The sequence below is a fragment of the Hyperoodon ampullatus genome, assembly GCF_949752795.1.
Source record: "Hyperoodon ampullatus genome assembly, chromosome: 4".
Lineage (NCBI taxonomy): Eukaryota > Metazoa > Chordata > Mammalia > Artiodactyla > Ziphiidae > Hyperoodon > Hyperoodon ampullatus.
In genome coordinates this window covers 86,484,257-86,502,180 of record NC_136917.1, presented here as the reverse complement: position 1 = coordinate 86,502,180, position 17,924 = coordinate 86,484,257, and the positions used below count along the sequence as shown (strand labels likewise).

Here is a 17,924-nt window from a genome sequence, read left to right as displayed (position 1 = left end):
AAGTTGTCCTGACATTTTTATCTTTGGTAAGGTTTTTTATCTTTTAAGCAAGGTTAAGGCCTAGGGGACAAAAACTCTGCCAAAAAACCTCAAGTACTATAAGAAGTGGTCAAGAGATAGCACACCTCTCTTCAGAACAATTAGGCCTAAGGTTAAAATGTGCTGGCATGGCTGAAAGGTTCTTTTAAACTCAAGATCTTGTCCTCAAACAGTTATTAAAGTTCTCAGGGTATATTTCAAAAGAGCAGGGTATTAACCTAACTCTCCGGTCTAATTCCAAGTCTAGTAATTATATGCTGCCTGTTAAAATTCCCCTTGCAGTTGTAATTTAATAAGGTGGCGTTCAGTTCTCGTCAAACAGCTCAGAGCAATGCAACCAGCTACAATGCTTATCCCATAAAGTGTAATGTTTCAGATATGATTAAGTGATCATTTAAAATTTTTCAGGGGATCAGGCCATACATTCATTAAAATATTTTTCCACTTGTAAAGAATAAACTATATACTTTTTAAGTGGCCAAAAATTCCTATACCTTGAAATGTCACAGTAAATTTTTGTTTATGTTCTTTATAAGACAGTTCTATTTGTAGCTATTATAATACTAACATGACAAGAAAACTCTTCAAGTATATCATTTTCAAGTTTTACAAAGCAGAGAAAATGCAAAAATCCCTCACAGACTCAAAGCAGAAGCTATTTATACTTTCCTTCTCAAGGTACTGGTGGGAGAGTCACTGTGTTTCCCCATTTCTCCAATCTGCAAATACCAGAACCTAGCAGAACTACAGTAAAACATTAGGAAGATGAACAAGTGGCAAAAATGAAACTAAACAGGAGTGTACAGCTACGAAATTTCAACATTTATATGGCGCCATATTAAAAGGCATTCTGGAACGGTGATCTTTTGCAGAGAGTAAGGGTAGAGGAACTGGAAACAGTAGCACAGAAATAGAATTACTCCCCAAGATTGTACAGACTATTGATATGAGGTCCTAAAATATATCTTAAGGCTTACAGATGCATATATAAGCAGAATCCTAGGTAGAATCATTATCCTTGATGAGAGCCTTAAAAAACAAAAAAACAAAAACAAAACAGTAAGTGTTTCTGGCATTTCAATGTGTCTTAAAGAATACTCTAAAACTAGTTCCATCATTTAAGTACACCCAACCACAGGTTCTATAAGTCAATATATTACTAAAAAGTCAAAAGAAAAAAAAGTTTCTATTAACTGTAAGTGTTTTTCTCATCTGTATATTCTGTTTATAAAAATCTGTCATTTTTCAGAGTACTGACATTATCACTCAAGGAAAAAACTTACAAAGAAATATACTAAGACAATACCCTATAACCCTTAAAAGTCCAGAATCATTCTAGGCAAACAAAACAACACTACTATTAACGACAACAACAACAAAAATCAATTTAAAAACCAAGAGCTGAAAACACTACCATTTACCACTGCAACAAAAAGAATAAAATATCTAGGAATAAACCTACCTAAGGAGACAAAAGACCTGTATGCAGAAAATTATAAGACACTGATGAAAGAAATTAAAGATGATACAAACAGATAGAGAGATATCCCATGCTCTTGGATTCGAAGAATCAACATTGTGAAAATGACTCTACTACCCAAAGCAGTCTACCACTGGAATTTTTCACAGAACTAGAAAAAAAATTTCACAATTTGTACGGAAACACAAAAGACCCCGAATAGCCAAAGCAATCTTGAGAAAGAAAAACGGAGCTGGAGGAATCAGGCTCCCTGACTTCAGACTACACTACAAAGCTACAGTCATCAAGACAGTATGGTAGTGGCACAAAAACAGAAATATAGATCAATGGAACAGGATAGAAAGCCGAGAGATAAACCCAAGCACATATGGTCACCTTATCTTTGATAAAGGAGGCAAGAATATACAATGGAGAAAAGACAGCCTCTTCAATAAGTGGTGTTGGGAAAACTGGACAGCTATATGTAAAAGAATGAAATTAGAACACTCCCTAACACCATACACAAAAATAAACTCAAAATGGATTAAAGACCTAAATGTAAGGCCAGACCCTATCAAACTCTTAGAGGAAAACACAGGCACAACACTCTGTGACATAAATCACAGCAAGATCCTTTTTGACCCACCTCCTAGAGAAATGGAAATAAAAACAAAAATAAACAAATGGGACCTAATGAAACTTCAAAGCTTTTGCACAGCAAAGGAAACCATAAACAAGATGAAAAGACAACCCTCAGAATGGGAGAAAATATTTGCAAATGAAGCAACTGACAAAGGGTTAATCTCCAAAATTTACAAGCAGCTCATGCATCTCAATATTAAAAAAACAAAGAACCCAATCCAAAAATGGGCAGAAGACCTAAATAGACATTTCTCCAAAGAAGATATACAGATTGCCAACAAACACATGAAAGAAAGCTCAACATCATTAATCATTAGAGAAATGCAAATCAAAACTATAATGAGATATCATCTCACACCAGTCAGAATGGCCATCATAAAAAAATCTACAAACAATATTATGCTGGAGAGGGTGTGGAGAAAAGGGAACCCTGTTGCACTGTTGATGGGAATGTAAATTGACACAACCACTATGGAGAACAGTATGGAGGTTCCTTAAAAAACTAAAAATAGAACTACCATATGACCCAGCAATCCCACTACTGGGCATATACCCTGAGAAAACCATGATTCAAGAAGAGTCATGTACCACAATGTTCACTGCAGCTCTATTTACAATAGCCAGGACATGGAAGCAACCTAAGTGTCCATCGACAGATGAATGGATAAAGAAGATGTGGCACATATATACAATGGAATATTACTCAGCCATAAAAAGAAACGAAATTGAGTTATTTGTAGTGAGGTGGATGGACCTAGAGTCTGTCATACGGAGTGAAGTCAGAAAGAAAAAAACAAATACCGTATGCTAACACATATATATGGAATCTAAAAAACAAATAAAAATGGTCATGAAGAACCTAGGGGCAAGACGGGAATAAAGACGCAGACCTACTAGAGAATGGACTTGAGGATACGGGGAGGGGGAAGGGTAAACTGGGACGAAGTGAGAGAGTGGCATGGACATATATACACTACCAAATGGAAAACAGATAACTAGTGGGAAGCAGCTGCATAGCACAGGTAGATCAGCTCGGTGCTTTGTGACCACCTAGGGGGTGGGATAGGGAGGGTGGGAGGGAGACACAAGAGGGAAGAGATATGGGGATATGTATATATGTATAACTGATTCATTTTGTTACAAAGCAGAAACTAACATACCATTGTAAAGCAATTATACTCCAATAAAGATGTTAAAGAAAAATTAATTAATTAATTAATTAAATAAAATTTAAAAAACCAAGAGCCAAGAAAACTACCCTTTTTCGTGAGGTTGGAAAACAGTGTAAATATTTCATCAACTTCATTAGATGACATCAGGCCTAACTATTAAAAGCAAACAAAAGAAGCTTTTATTTTTGATTAGTGTCTATAATGGAGAAAGCACAGCCAAATTAAATGATTTTCTTCAAAAAAGCAAAATGTAGTAAAAAATGCTTAGAAATACTATTTAACAATTCTCACTAGGGTCTAAGCGAGCACCCAGAAATCAAACACTTTCATATTTCTGTAGCAAAAAGTATGAATACTTGAAAATAGTCCTCGTTTTAATTTAGATCTAGATCTACCATCAAGTAAGTTAATATTAGGTCAAGTTTTGTTGTCAATTTCTGTTTTTAGAACTTTGAGGATTTTGGATAGAAGACTGTGGACCTAAACTGAAAAACAAAAATAAATCAGGCACAAGTTCTTTTTTTTTTCTTTTTTTTAATTGGCCGCACCACATGGCATACAAAATCTTAGTTCCCCAGCCAGGGATAGAACCTGTGCCCCCTACAGTGGAAGTGCAGCATCCTAATCACTGGATTGCCAGGGAAGTCCCAGGCAAAAGTTCTTAACTAACTTTATTCTTAGCTTAGAAAATAGTAGGTTACATAAATATTGTCTGCTAACCCTTGAAGTTTACAAACTTCAAGATAGCAGTAGAAGTATTTTAAATTGTTTCTACAAGTTACTTATACTATACTACGGAAGCTTAATTCATACATCCAATGAAAATCAAAGATTTTATTAACTTTATGATATGAAATAAAATATATAAAATGCATTCATACTCAAAAGGATAAATTTCTTCCTTTATAGTACTTTCTAGTTAAAAAAAACTATTTCTGGGGCTTCCCTGGTGGCACAGTGGTTGAGGGTCCGCCTGCCGATGCAGGGGACATGGGTTCGTGCCCCGGTCCGGGAGGATCCCACGTGCCGCAGAGCGGCTGGGTCCGTGAGCCATGGCCACTGAGCCTGCGCGTCCGGAGCCTGTGCTCCGTAACGGGAGAGGCCACAACAGTGAGAGGCCCGGGTACCGCAAAAACAAACAAACAAACAAAAACAACTATTTATTTAAATTAATAAAATCTTGAAATTGAACTGTAATGGAGCATGGCAAGGGTTCCCACTAGCTTAAAAGGATAGGTGAAAGTGACTCTGAGGTAATGAAAAGTCAGCAGTTGGACAAAGAAATTCTCCATTTCTCTGTTCTTTCTGTTGTCCTACAGTTTGGAAAAAAAGGAATCTATGTAAGAGGAATCAGAATGCTTATTATAAGAAAAGTTATATGTTCTCTTGAAAATAGTAAATTATAGTGAAGAACACAGAGCCTGGAGTTAGTCAGTAAGTAGATAATCAAATTCCAGCTCCACCTTTTACTAGCTTTGTGACCTTAGGAAGTTAGTAAGTGCCCTTATGCCTCAGTTTCATCTACAAATGCAGAAAATAATAGAATGTACCACATAAAGTTGTTAATGAAAATTAAATGCTAAACAAAAATAAGTAAAAAATAAACAGTGACAGGAACAGCAACAGGAAGAATGAACAGGTGATATTAGTAAATACTGGCAAAGTTAATGCAATATTACCAATCAAAATTTTCTGTGGTTTTAATCACTTTTTAAACCCAGACTGGCTTAGAAATTTTTTAAAATACAATACAATGTTTACCTTGCATTTTATTAACTGAAATACCATGAACTGAAATAATTAGTAGCTCTATCTTTTTATTATAATGAATAACCATTACCTGAACTTATAATTTCTGTAAACTCCTGAAATCCCTCAAAGAGAGTTTCTGTGAAAAACTAACCAGTTTACATGTATGGTTACCACTCAGTAAATAAGATTTGATAAGTCAAAATATCTAATTCCCTGACCATGTCAGACAGCCCATCCACCACGTATCATGGTACTAGAAATAAACCACTTTGCTCACTAAACCATCTCACAAAGCACAGCACGAAACCTTACCTATCTTCATCTTTGTCATACAGTTGGTAATAATCTCCACAGCCATTCCAAAACGTGTTATCCACAACTTCTTGCCTTCCTGTGGCTCCATTTTCTGGTGTTATTTGGTTATCTTCTGTTTCCCTCTGTGTAACTCTTGCGAAAGGCAGATCCAAGAACATACAATCATGTTCTCCATCATAGTCATCACATTTTATTAAGAGGTCATCTGAGCCATTTTCCTCAACTTCCAAAGCCTCTCTCCACCTCTGAACACTTCTTTGTTTAGCCTCATGCCTATTAAAACCTGTTTCTTGGTCCACCTGGCTTGAACTTATCAGTTTCCTAACTTTGGGCCTCACTACCTGTTCAGGAGAACTTCCCTGGTTTTTGCCCCTATCACTGGTATTTTGCTCACTGCAAATATGCCTGGGAGCACAGGCTGAATCTTCAACTGAATTTTCTATTTGTCTCTCCTGGCTAGTATTATTTTGTTGTTTCTTTCTAACCACTTCATCCTCAGAAGAGGACCTCTGAAATTCCTGATTGTTCTGATTGACAAACTCAGTATCACCAGTTGAACTTTTCACTAAAGGTGCTGAATCTACCTCTTCAAACTCATCTCTTAATTCACAGTTAAAAGAGGGAACTGTTGGTGAAAGACCAGTGTATGCCTCTACCTCTCCATTTTCCAACTCAAACACTGTATTGCCCAATGCTTCCTGATATCTACCACCTTCCACAACGTCTGCAGAGAGCTGATGACGGTCATTATCCTCTCCGTGTCTGCCATCTGGATCATAAGAGTCAGTATGAACCAATGTAATTCCATTTTGGACACTTGAAGCATTACAAACTCCTGAAGTATATTCTCCCTCAGAATGATTGTGAAGATCTGTACTGCTTCCTAAGGTCTCCCTGCCTTCCTTGCTATGATGTACTGCAGCAAAGGATGGACTGCTCTCAATGGTTTGATTCAATGCTGTATCACAAATGGGAATTTCTGCTTCAGTTTTTTCAAATAAAGGATAATTGGGTAAAGAAGAATGAACTTGATCCAATGGACAGGAACCTTCATAGGGAACAAAAGAAAACATATTTAGAGGGATTAATTTAGATAATGTTTTATTTAATAATGACTCTTTAACTAGAAATCATACCAATTATTACTTATTTGAGAATATGAGTGAATTTCTCTGACAGGTGCTTCTAGGCTCCCTAACTTAACTGGGAGGGCAGACTGGTTACCCTATGAGTTCATTTATGCCACTGTGTAGCCTCTTAATATCCTCTCCCTCAGATGTCTTCTGTAGGTTTTTCACCTAAATCCTAATACCTAAAACATTCTGTAAAAGACCTAATGAGAGACTAACAATGAGAGGCATAAGTGAAGTCACAGGGTAACCAATCTGCCTTCCCAGTTGTTGGACTGTGCAATTCAGACTTAAATTACTTTATTACATGTAGATTTTTTAAAAGGTGGTTATAATAGATATAAGAACAGGCTATATATAGATCTAACAGAAATGAGACTCTACTGTGTTTTATGTCAGTTCAGAAGATTATCTCTCAGTCCCTAGACACATAATATTAGATTTCTATCCCCAAAATGAATTGTTAAAATATATCTAGAATGAGTTAACTTTAACTATGTTACAGCTATCAGTGAAAAACAACAAAAGAGTCAATATGTTGATTCTCTTTGTCAGAGTTTGTCAGAATTCTGAGACAAGAGTAAAATCCTATCTACTCTACAAATTACTTTAAACATGAGTATCTTTTACCACCACTAATGTAATAACAAAAAATGAAGATGCTAAGACCTGTTGGAACAAAAATTTATAAATAACTGAAGGGAAGTCTTGTCATATCACAAAAAGGCTGCTTTAACAGAATGACCTTAGCTAATAATTCAGATTCTTGTATATAAATGACAGTAAAAACAATAACCTAGAATTATCAAGTTTGCTCAGGACAAGAGGAAGATGACATTCCAGTCCAAAAATGTGTAGTTATAGTACATGGATACCTGCAAAATACTTTTTCAAACTAATGAATAATTAGGAAATTTTAATTAAATAACTATATATTACTTGACATTTATATTTTATATGATTCTAAAAGAATCAACTTAACCAAGTTAAATTATTGAGATACAAATAAAACAACAAAAAGCTATTTAAATGTAATATGCAGAGAAAAATATACTCAGTTCACATTAAAAATTTTTTTGGATTGAAAGATGAAGATTTCCTCTGGCTGAAGGATGTGACAACACGTAATCACTGCCATGACAATGTAGTTATAGTTTAATGATTGGCCACATTCTATCTTTTTCTATGTTTAAGTGTATACACTATTAAGTTAATAGAAAATTTTGAAATTAATTTCTTGATGGGAAATGTATAGCATTTATACTCAGAGACACACATAAAACCCACTCACTATTTCAAATATTACAAGATCAATTTTTACATGGTTATTAATAGCTTTTAAATAATCCCATGTTGCATACCTGAGGAATTTTCTTTTGGAACATCATCTAGTTCCAACACTTCATAGTCATCACCAGCCCTACCTAAGCTTCTTTCATGCCTGGTCATACACGGTTTGAAACTGACATATGCATGTCTTCTGCCATATCGCCTGCCTGTGATTGTCTGGTATCCTCCTGCTGGTTTGGGCCAGGCCGCCTTGCTGGATTCTTGATCCATTGCTGAAGAACAGAGTTAAAAATAAAAGAGGCACAGCAATGACTCTTATTCTGACATTTGGGGTGATGTTTCAACATATATTGCCAAATCATATGCTACTGAACATCGAATGCCCCTTACTAGTAATATAAAACATACTTGAAAAGAAAACATGAAATACTACATTATGAGAGTTACGTGACCCCCTTATCCCCCAAAATATCTTTTAAAGTTTGGTTCCTTTAAGGTATTTCAGATTTTTATAAGGTTACTTACTCCAAATTTTTTCCACTTGCCAAATTACTATACTGTAAAAGCTCCTTAAGGATTGGAGAATGATTCTCCAAGTTATCAAAGTACCTTATGTATAAGTGCTCAATACATATTTGTTGAGTGAATTATTCACACGTACATGATACGATGGTTTCAATTACATTAAAAGTGAATAAATTCCAGTCAAAGGTAACAAGTAATTTCTTTAAATGGTATCTGTACTATTATAAAGAACTAACGGGACCACAATAAAATATATCCCAAAGATCAGGGTCAGGTAAAATTCTCCAAAAGAAAATAGTGGTGAGCCAAGTCAAACTTTTCAAAACTACCAATGGTATACATATGGTATGTATGAAAAGAAAAAGCCATCAACATTTGAACAATTCGAATACTAAGTTCTGATGCCTGAGGGATATATAGTAGCAACAGTAGCATCTTTTACTGAGTAGGACATTATCTCATATATACATATAGCAAAAGTTTGCTTAGTCAATTGAGTTTTACATATATTATTCAGGAACTAAACAAAATATTTTCTCACAGTTTACGGAATAGTCAATAAATGAAAAAGTTACACATTTTTGTTTTATTGCATTAGAATAAGAAATATAATTGCTTTTAAGCACAAAAACAAACCTGTATTTATAACATTATAATATATGATACCAAGTGTTACATTGTTACTTCATCCCCTCACAAACCTGTTGAGGTGGATACCGTATTTTATTTTAAAGAATAAAAAACTAGGGTTAAAATGAATTATTTAAGAAACTTGTCCAATAACCCAATATTTTGACTCCAGACCAGTACCCTTAACAACACCTCCAAAAGAATAGTCTCCAAAGTGAAAAGCACAATAGATGCCAAGGGGGTATGGAAAGAAAATATGAGTCTCTATTTATACTCATTTTTGTATCAAAAATTAGAAATTAAGCTTTATAAATATTCAACACATGGATTGAAACTAGCCTTAAGTAAGACCATGATCACACATCACGTATGGTACTTAAGGAATCTGGAAGGAAAAATATGAAGTTCTCAATGTAGAGGAACTGAGAGAGACACCTTGCTTACCTGCTGGCTCTTTTTCAGTATACTGTGACATATATGGCAGTTTTTGTGTGCCCAGTTCAGTGGAATTATGGATGTGATTTAGTTTTTACTCACACAATGGATAAGCTGCAGGAGATTCCTACAAAGAAACCATGGATTAAACAAAATATTAATAATACAGGCACAAAACAAAAATAGCAAAACTAATACTACTTCTCCTAGTGAAGTTCTTAGCTAGCCCATAATAACAGAGAAAAACACAATTGGATCTGTCAAGTCAATCAAAAAACCTCAAAACTATGAACATGGCTATTTGAAAGAGATTTAGACCTCCTCTTGAAAAACCTTGCCTTAAGTATATATCATCCTTAAGATTGACAATGATAATAACACACAAATAATTTATAAGTAAATAAGCAAATATACTGGGAGAAGTGTTGATTGGGGTATGTGACCAAACTGCTTGGGGGTCTACTACACACTATCTGCTTCTCCATCAAGCACTAAAGTTCCTTTAGCCCTGGCATTGTTAAAAGAAGTTAACCCTAAGAATACAAACTTCATTTTAAAAATGTATAGTGGTATACTATAGTATACATGGTATACTATAGTGGCTTATGACAATTAATAATTAATGTGTATAAAAATGATACACTTGTTCTTTACAATAAGTCAGTTGACCATTCAGATATTTTAATCCCAAAGAAAAACCCATTCTAAATTAGAAGAACTAAAATTTACCGTGCAAAGTATAAAATGACTTCATCTGTTTTGAAATTAATCCATTTATTTACTATTTTAAAAGTTGCAACCTGTGCTTTTTTTAAAGTTTGTCAAGAGCTTAGCTTTTTAATTAAATACTTTAATTACTTAAACACAAGCTATTGCTAAACTGCCTACCACCAACTTAAAGTTGTTACAAGATGATAGTTCTGAAAATTAGTTTAACTGTATATGTTATCTATCTAGCTATGTATAGCTATAAATTAACATACATAAAAGTACACACATTCTCCCATATAAATTATAAATTCAGCAACAGGTTGTACAGTAATGTTCTAATATAGCTAAATCAAGTCAGATGGTTAACAATAGCTAAAGGGTAAAGGAATATCAAGAAAATAATTCTACCATACTGGCAAAAACACAAGCTCTGATTAATATTGTTTTAATAGTAAGAAAAATAATCCACAATTAACTTGAATCTTCACAGATTCACAGTATAATACATGGCAGACTCAAAGGTTGGCCATGGATTTAAGTTCATGAGTATTTTACCCAAAGTCTTTTCTTTGAAATAAGGCAATATTCCAGGCACTATTTTCAGTGCTGAGGATATAACAATGAACAAAATAGACAAATATTCCTGCCCTCCTAAAACTGCAGTATGGGGTATAGACATTAAACAAATAAGTAAAAAATAAAGATATGTTAGACAATAAATACTATGGAGCAAAATAGAGCAGAGAATAAAGAGCTGCTAGGGGTGTGCAGTTTAAAGTAGTGTGGTTAGGGAAGGCCTCACTGAGAAGGGATCATTTGAGCAAACACCTGTGAGGAGAGAGCCACGTGTAAACCTAGGGAAAGAACATTCTCAGCAGAATAAAAAGAAGATCCTGAAGTAAGAATTTCCAGAATTTACCTTAGCAAGAAGTCTGGGATGGAATGAGGAAGAGAGAAAGTAACAGATGAGGTTAGAAAGTTAATTAGGGAGAAGGGAGTAAGGTGGAACAGACTACATAGGTCTTTACAGGATAATAGAAGAAATGTAGGTTTTATTTTGAGTGAGAGGGAAAACCACCAAACAGTTCTGAGAAGAGAACTTCTGTTTTAAAAGGAACACTCTGGCTACTGTGTTTAGATGAAGGGGAACAAGGTCAAAGGCAGGGAGACTGGCTAGAAAGCTATGGAAATATTGACAAGAGATCACAGTGGTTTGGACCAGAGTAAAAACAGGTGGTGAGAAATGGTCAGATTCTGGCTATACTGTGAAAGTAGAGCCAACAAAGTTTTCTGATATAGGTTATGAAAGAAGGTAAGGATTTGAGGTTGACTCTAAGTTTTATAGCCTGGGCAACTAGAAAAACAGAGTTGCCATTAACTGACAGGAAAATTTGTGGAAGACATAGGTTTGGAGAAAGCATCTTGAGTTTAGTTCTGGATGTGTTAAATTTGAGATATCTATTAGATATTCAAGTAGAAATGTTAAATAGGATGCTGGAGTTCACTGGACAATTCTGAACTGCCAGTATAATTTGGGAGTTATCAGGATATAGACAATATTCAAAAGGGCTTGAACTTGGAAGAGATGTCTAAGTAGGCTTGGAGAAGGAAAGAAGTTCACGGGCTGAACCCTGAGATGATCCAAAATTAAGAGGCCAGGGAAAAAGAAGTATCAGGAAAACCGACCAATGAGAGGGGCTTGTGAGAGAAAAGAAAAAATCCAGGAGTGTGGATGTCAAATGAAGACAGTGCTTTAGACCAAAGAATTGATCCACTGTGCCAATGCTGCTAAAAGGTAAAGTACGACAAGGATCTATAATTGACCACTAGACTTAGCAACATGGAAGATTACTGGAGTTCTTGAGACGGGGCACCTTTGGTAGAACAGTGGGTATAAATGCCTGATCAGAATGTGCTGTTAAGAGAGAGTGCTGTTAAGAGTACAAAATCATGAAAATCGCTGTTTCTTAATCATACTTTTCTTCAACATGAATCCACTTCCTTCTAAAAGATTCTTTTTGGAGCCCTCCAACATCCTGATATAAATTTAGTCTACTTGTTTTCAAGATCCAACTACTTCTGTGCTAACTTTTGATGGTACTTCTGAGTTAGGTCCCCTGATTTGAAACCCATGTTTTCCTTTCTTTTGTTTGTTTGTTTTGGGAAGGGGTGTGCATTTGTTTGTTTTGTCTTTACTAGAAGATCTTCAAGTAATTATTTCAGGAATTTTATGTAAGGAGGCAAACACTGAGTCTTTGCATGTCAAAATGTTTTCATCTTTCCCTTACACTTTGGATATAGGTCAAAACAAAATCATTTTTTACAAACTCTAAAAGGCAATGTTTTCTAAGCATCCCATGTTGCTGTTAAGAAACTGTTCTGCCAGTTTATTTCTCATCCTTTTCTAGGTAAACCAATTTTTCTCTTCGGAATAATTAGGATGTTCTCTTAATAAACAGTATTCTATAATTTCGCAAGGACTTTCTTAGGCCATTTAAAAAATTTCTATGGCATAGCCCTAGTAGGGCTGCTTTAATTTAAAGGCTTTCATTAGATTGTCTCAAAGATGTCCTTTTTTCTTTTCCTTCCTATTCTCACTGTATTTGGCCCACGTAGCTTAATCCTTTGTCTCTAAACTTTTCTTTCTCATTTTCAATTTACGGAACAGTAGCTTTCATCTGCTTTAAATTCCAGCCTTCCAATATTCTCTACAATAATTTTTAAAATTTCTTGCACTTTCTTATTCCCTTCTTCTTCTATCATCATCATCATAATTTTCAATAGTGGCTCGTCTTACGAATAAAATGTAGACTAGAATCTCTCTGTAGACACTAATTATCTCTATTTTACCTGAGGCCAGCTATGTAGACAAATGTAACTCATTCCTATCTCTGAAGTATAAAAGAGAAAACAAAGCAAAACAGGGAGGAGACGATAAATAATAAAGAATAAAGACCTTTAAGATTAAAGATTAAAGTGTCAAGATTAAAATGATTAATTCATCAGTGCCAAATTTGTATCTAAAGTTTATTGGGAACATTTGGATTCTGAGTTTTCTCTAAAGAAACATTTCCTTTGTTAGTACTATTCACTTAATAAGTAACATATGATTTCTCTCTACTTGTGACGATTATTCATCTCAAATGCTTTGGAATCTTCATATACGTCTTCCTAATTGTAAAAACGAAAAAAAATAACCAAAAAACAAAAAAACTCCATAAATATGCTGTCTAAGAATTAAAGGAGTTAATCAGGGAAGTATTAATTCTAGATCTTCCAGTTATTTACCTAGATATCATCATTTATCATTTTAACTAGTATAGTACACCAGCAGCTCTAGATAGGCAATGGAAACAACCTTCAAAAGAATACAAGGAAAGGCATGGGTATGGGGTGTACACCTCCCACAGCAGAATTGAAAGACTGTGGTGAATTTAAAGATAAAGACCTTGCTTTAAGTGCGTTATGTCTATTAAATGCACTGTCTTTACATTCTCTACAACATACGAATTTAAACAGTCGTGAAAAAAGGGATGAATGAATGAATGGCAATTCTGTGCTCCTTTCTCTGATGGAAATATGAAAATATAATGAAAAGAGACGAAGAGTTGGGAATACTTATATTCTAACTCCAACTCTTATACTTACACACATTAAATGAAAGCTAGTGGTAGTAGAACTAATTCAGAAAACTAAAAATCTAAAATAGTAATAAAAGAAGACCTTCAAGATGGTAGAGGAGTTAAGATGCGAGATCACCTTCCTCCGCACAAATACATCAAAAATACATCTACATGTGGAACAACTCCTACAGAACACCTACTAAACGCTGGCAGAAGATCTCAGACTTCCCAAAAGGCAAGAAACTCCCCACATACCTGGCCGTGTGGCTGCCAAGGTCTTGGTGTTCCAGCCAGGTGTCAGGCATAAGCCTCTGAGGTGGGAGAGCTGAGTTCAGGACACTGGACCACCAGAAACCTCCGGGCCCCACGTAATATCAATCCGCGAGAGCTCTCCCAGAGATCTCCGTCTCAATGCTAAGACCCAGCTTGACTCAACGACCAGCCAGCTCCAGTGCTAGACACCCCATGCCAAACAACCAGCAAGACAGGAACACAGCCCCACCCATTAGCAGAGAGGCTGCCTAAAATCATAAGTTAACAGACACCACAAAACACACCACCTGACACAGTCCTGCCCACCAGAAAGAAAAGATCCAGCCTCATTCAACAGAACACAGGCACCAGTCCCCTCCACTAGGAAGCCTACATAACGCACTGAACCAGCCTTACCCAATGGGGGCAGACACCAAAAACAATGGGAACTATGAACCTGCAGCCTGCAAAAAGGAGACCCCAAACAAAGTAAGGTAAGCAAAAGAAGAAGAGAAATACACAGCAGATGAAGGAGCAAGGTAAAAACCAACCAGACCAAACAAATAAAGAGGAGATAAGCAATCTATGTGAAAGAGAATTCAGAATAATGATAGTAAAGATAATCCAAAATCTTGGAAATAGAAGAAAATACAAGAACCATTTAACAAGGACGTGGAAAAATTAAAGAGCAAACAAACAATGATGAACAACACAATAAATGAAATTAAAAATTCTCTAAAAGGAATCAACAGCAGATTAACTGAGGCAGAAAAACGGATAAGTGACCTGGAAGATAAAATAGTGGAAATAACTACTGCAGAGCTGAATAAAGAAAAAATAATGAAAAAAATTGAGGACAGTCTCAGAGACTTCTGGGACAACATTAAACACATCAACATTCGAATTTTAGGGGTCCCAGAAGAAGAAAAGAAAAATAAAGGACTGAGAATATATTTGAAGAGATTATAGTTGAAAACTTCCATAACATGGGAGAGGAAATAGTCAATCGAGTCCAGGAAATGCAGAGAGTCCAATAAAGGATAAATCCAAGAAGAAACACTCCAAGACACATATTAAGTAAACTATAAAAAATTAAATACAAAGAAAAAATATTGAAAGCAGCAAGGGAAAAGCAACAAATAACATACAAGGGAATCCCCATAAGGTTAACAGCTGATCTATCAGTAGAAACTTTGCAAGCCAGAAGGGAGTGCCAGGACATATTTAAAGTGATGAAAGTGAAAAACCTACAACAAAGATTACTCTACCCAGCAAAGATCTCATTCAGATTTGATGGAGAAATTAAAACCTTTACACACAAGTAAAAGCTAAGAGAATTCAGCACCAACAAAAAAGCTTTACAGCAAATACTAAAGGAACTTCTCAAGGCAGGAAACACAAGAGAAGGAAAAGGTCTACAATAACAAACCCAAAACAATTAAGAAAATCGTAATAGGAACATACATATCGATAATTACCTGAAATGTAAATGGATTAAATGCTCCAATCAAAAGACATAGAGGGGCTGAATGGATACAAAAACAAGACCCGTATATATGCTGTCTACAAGAGACCCACTTCAGACCTAGGGACACATACAGACTGAAAATGAGAGGAAGGAAAAAAATATTCCATGCAAATGGAAATCAAAAGAAAGCTGGAGTAGCAATTCTCATATCAGAAAAATAGACTTTAAAATAAAGACTATTACAAGAGACAAAGAAGGACAGTACATAATGATCAAGGGATCAATCCAAGAAGAAGATATAACAATTTAAATATTTATGCAACCAACATAGGAGCACCTCAATACATAAGGCAAATGCTAACAGCCATAAAAGGGGAAATCAATGGTAACACAGTAATAGTAGGGGACTTTACCACCCACTTTCACCAATGGACAGATCATCCAAAATGAAAATAAGGAAACACAAGCTTTAAATGACACATTAAACAAGATGGAATTAATTGATATTTATAGGACATTCCATTCAGAAACAACAGAATACACTTTCTCCTCAAGTGTTCATGGAACATTCTCCAGGATAGATTATACCTTGGGTCACAAATCAAGCCTTGATAAATTTAAGAAAACTGAAATCATATCAAGTATCCTTTCCAACCACAACACTATGAGACTAGATATCAATTACAGGGGAAAAAAACTGTAAAAAATACAAACACATGGAGGCTAAACAATATGCTACTAAATAACCAAGAGATCACCAAAGAAATCAAAGAGGAATTCAAAAAATACCTAGAAACACGATGACCCAAAACATATGGGATGCAGCAAAAGCAGTTCTAAAAGGGAAGTTTATAGCAATATGATCCTACCTCAAGAAACAAGAAACATCTCAAATAAACAACCTAACCTTACACCTAAAGCAATTAGAGAAAGAAAAAAAAAACCCAACGTTAGCCGAAGGAAAGAAATCATAAAGATCAGATCAGAAATAAATGAAAAAGAAATGTAGGAAATGATAGCAAAGATCAATAAAACTAAAAGCTGGTTCTTTGAGAAGATAAACAATTGATAAAAGTTGATAAACCATTAGCCAGGCTCATCAAGAAAAAAAGGGAGAAGACTGAAATCAATAGAATTAGAAATGAAAAAGGAGAAGTAACAAGTGACACTGCAGAAATACAAAGGATCATGAGAGATTACTACAAGCAACTATATGCCAATAAGATGGACAACATGGAAGAAATGGACAAATTCTTACAAAAGTACAGCCTTCCAAGACTGAACCAGGAAAAAATAGAAAATATAAACAGATCAATCACAAGCACTGAAATTGAAATGGTGATTAAAAATCTTCCAACAAACAAAAGCCCAGGGACCAAATGGTTTCACAGGCGAATTCTATCAAACATTTAGAGAAGAGCTAACACCTATCCTTCTCAAACTACAGGCCAATATCATTGATGAACACAGATGCAAAAATCCTCAACAAAATACTAGCAAACAGAATCCAACAGCACATTAAAAGGATCATACACCATGACCAAGTGGGGTTTATCCCAGGAATGCAAGGATTCTTCAATATTTGTAAATCAATGTGATACACCATATTAACAAATTGAAGGATAAAAACCATATGATAATCTCAGTAGATGCAGAAAAAGCTTTCGACAAAATTCAACACCATTTATGATTAAAAAAACTCTCCAGAAACTGGGCATAGAGGGAACCTAACTCAACATTAACAAAGGTCATATATGACAAACTCACAGACAAAATAGTACTCAATGGTGAAAAACTGAAATGATTTCCTCTAAGATCAGGAACAAGACAAGGATGCCCACTCTCACCACTAGTATTCAACATAGTTTTGGAAGTTTCAGCCACAGCAATCAGAGAAGAAAAAGAAATAAAAGGAATCCAAATCAGAAAAGAAGAAGTAAAGCTATCACTGTTTGCTGATGTCATGATACTATACATAGAGAATCCTAAAGATGCAACCAGAAAACTACTAGAGCTAATCAATGAATTTGGTAAAGTAGCAGGATACAAAATTAATGCACAGAAATCTCTGGCATTCCTATACACTAATGATGAAAAATCTGAAAGAGAAATTAAGGAAACACTCCCATTCACCACTGCAACAAAAAGAATAAAATACCTAGGAATAAACCTACCTAAGGAGACAAAAGACCTGTATGCAGAAAACTATAAGACACTGATGAAAAAAATTAAAGATGATACAAACAGATGGAGAGATATACCATGTTCTTGGATTGAAAGAATCAACATTGTGACAATAACTCTACTACCCAAAGCAATCTACAGATTCAATGCAATCGCTATCAAAGTACCAATGACATTTTTCACAGAACTAGAACAAAAAATTTCACACTTTGTATGGAAACACAAAAGACCCTGGATAGCCAAAGCAATCCTGAGAAAGAAAAATGGAGCTGGAGGAATCTGGCTTCCTGACTTCAA

General features: G+C 35.1%; 1 protein-coding gene across 2 annotated transcripts in view; it reads right to left on the bottom strand.

Annotated features, from left to right (window-relative positions):
• PJA2 (praja ring finger ubiquitin ligase 2) overlaps nucleotides 1-9,429 on the bottom strand; it is a gene marked incomplete at both ends in the record, with an annotated part of 52,037 nt that extends 42,608 nt beyond the window's left edge. For both annotated transcript variants that reach the window (XM_079702358.1, XM_079702359.1), the window contains 3 exons: nucleotides 5,377-6,427; nucleotides 7,871-8,071; nucleotides 9,399-9,429. In XM_079702358.1, coding sequence (XP_079558484.1) covers nucleotides 5,377-6,427; nucleotides 7,871-8,071; nucleotides 9,399-9,429 — 1,283 coding nt within the window. The remainder of the gene's footprint in view (nucleotides 1-5,376; nucleotides 6,428-7,870; nucleotides 8,072-9,398) is intronic.
• Nucleotides 9,430-17,924: the final 8,495 nt, after the last annotated feature.